This window comes from Etheostoma cragini, chromosome 18, assembly GCF_013103735.1.
Source record: "Etheostoma cragini isolate CJK2018 chromosome 18, CSU_Ecrag_1.0, whole genome shotgun sequence".
NCBI classification, from domain to species: Eukaryota; Metazoa; Chordata; class Actinopteri; order Perciformes; family Percidae; genus Etheostoma; species Etheostoma cragini.
Genome location: NC_048424.1, coordinates 9,712 through 11,576, shown reverse-complemented (window position 1 = coordinate 11,576; position 1,865 = coordinate 9,712). Strand labels below are relative to the sequence as shown.

Below are 1,865 nucleotides of genomic sequence, written 5' to 3'. Positions count from 1 at the left end.
CCCCCCCCCCAGGCTGCTCTGCTGGGTGGGACCACCATGGTGATGGCTCTGGCCCTGCCTGAACAACACTGCTCCCTGGTGGACGCCTATGAGAAGGTCCGAGGTCTGGGCGACGCCAAGGCGTGCTGCGACTACGCTCTGCACGTGGGGGTGACCTGGTGGGGGCCCAAGGTAAGGCCCGGAGAGACGTCTGCATGCTGTTTTATTTATTAAACCTTTATTTAACCAATGAAATCTCTTTTCCGAGGGAGACCGGGCCAAGACGGCACACCTGTTACAATAATATGTAAAAGTAAAAAGTTAAAAAAGCAAGGTGTACCACACTGTAACAACGTAAAATGTACACTAACTTCCTGTAACGATTGTCCAGCAAGTTCCTGTGAATTATTTTTACAGTAAAGGGACCAAACTTCCATTTACAGTATTTCATGTATTCACTGTAAAATACAAAATAATTAAACACAACATAAGATAGAAAAGTACAATATAGTACAATATTTTTACACTCAATAGAACATTACTTTTTAATAAGGATATTTATCAGAGTGTAAGCAGTGAAGTTTTATTTCTGTTTCATGTGGACACTGCTATGCATGAAGCAATAATACTACAAACATGTACCAAACAATAGACTGTACAGTGAAGATAGGAATAAAGAAATGAAATGCTAAAAGACATCGTTGAAGGGCAATGCACATAAGTTAGATACAGCAAACTGTATTATACAATAAATTGCACATGAATTAGTAAAATTACACTTATGAAAAGGATGCTCAGATGTAATAATGGCACATATGGGATATACTGCACAGAGTCAGCTGTTCCTTCAGGTTTCATCCTCGCTGAATGAAAAGCAGAAAAACCAAATGTGCACCGACCTAGATCTAGCCTCACAGGAACTAGGTCAGCCCACGTGCTCAGTGGGCCCGTTAGGCAGACTCTCTGAGTCAACGGGTCTCACGCGGCCTCCGGCTCCAGCACCGCTGCTGGATCATCTGCTCTCTGTGTGCATGTGCCACTTCCTGTTAGATGTAGGAAAGTGTCCAAAATCTGTCTGTTAGCATCCGCCTAACACCATGATGGGATGGCGGCCACTCATAATTAGTGGCAGCCAGTAACTGATCCATTATTTGGTGAATTAAATGCCATTTGTTAACAATGCTTATTCCATATTCCCATTTTTTTTCTAAGGTCTGCGGTTTTTTTTTTAGTTTTTTTTTTTTAGGAATAGTCAATTTTAAGATGTGTTCAAGGACAGAGGATGAAAAATAGGCTTTTGGCTCATTCTGGTGCGTTTGCAGCAATGTTGATTAATGTACTGTCACATAAATTAATACATTAATAATTAGAGCCCCTGCAGAAGCATAGATCTCACTCTAGCTAACACTTAATATATTACTATATTACGTTTGTGATGTTATTGCAGTATATTTTAATAAGTATATTTTATTTTCAGAGAAATAGTTTTATTATGACAGATTTTGACAATGTCCACCTGCCATCATCTGCATCATCAAGTCGGTTATATGAAGGAAGATACTACATATGCAGTACTTTTTTAATATAGTTGAAATGATAAAGTATTGATGACTCCATTTACTGCAGTATAGTTTGAGTATTTTATCTGCGAAGCATAATGAACTTATTTAATTCTGCCTTTTGAAGTGAATTAAATAGATTTTTCTATGAGGTGAACGTCTCTGTGGGACTTCTGATATTCACCAACGTGAAAACCATGTAATCTTATTCTGGCTCATTTCATGTCCACACACACACACAACCACACACAGACAGACACACACACACACACACACACACAACCACACACAGACAGACACACACACACACACACACACACACACACA

The 1,865-nt window shown here is 39.6% G+C and overlaps 1 protein-coding gene across 1 annotated transcript in view; it reads left to right on the top strand.

The window, feature by feature from the left end:
- The window catches only part of LOC117961806 (dihydropyrimidinase-related protein 5-like), an 11,319-nt gene that overhangs the window by 5,963 nt on the left and 3,491 nt on the right, over window positions 1-1,865 (top strand). Inside the window, exon 4 of the mRNA XM_034900741.1 lies at window positions 8-171. Within this exon, the coding sequence (XP_034756632.1) occupies window positions 8-171 (164 nt within the window). The remainder of the gene's footprint in view (window positions 1-7; window positions 172-1,865) is intronic.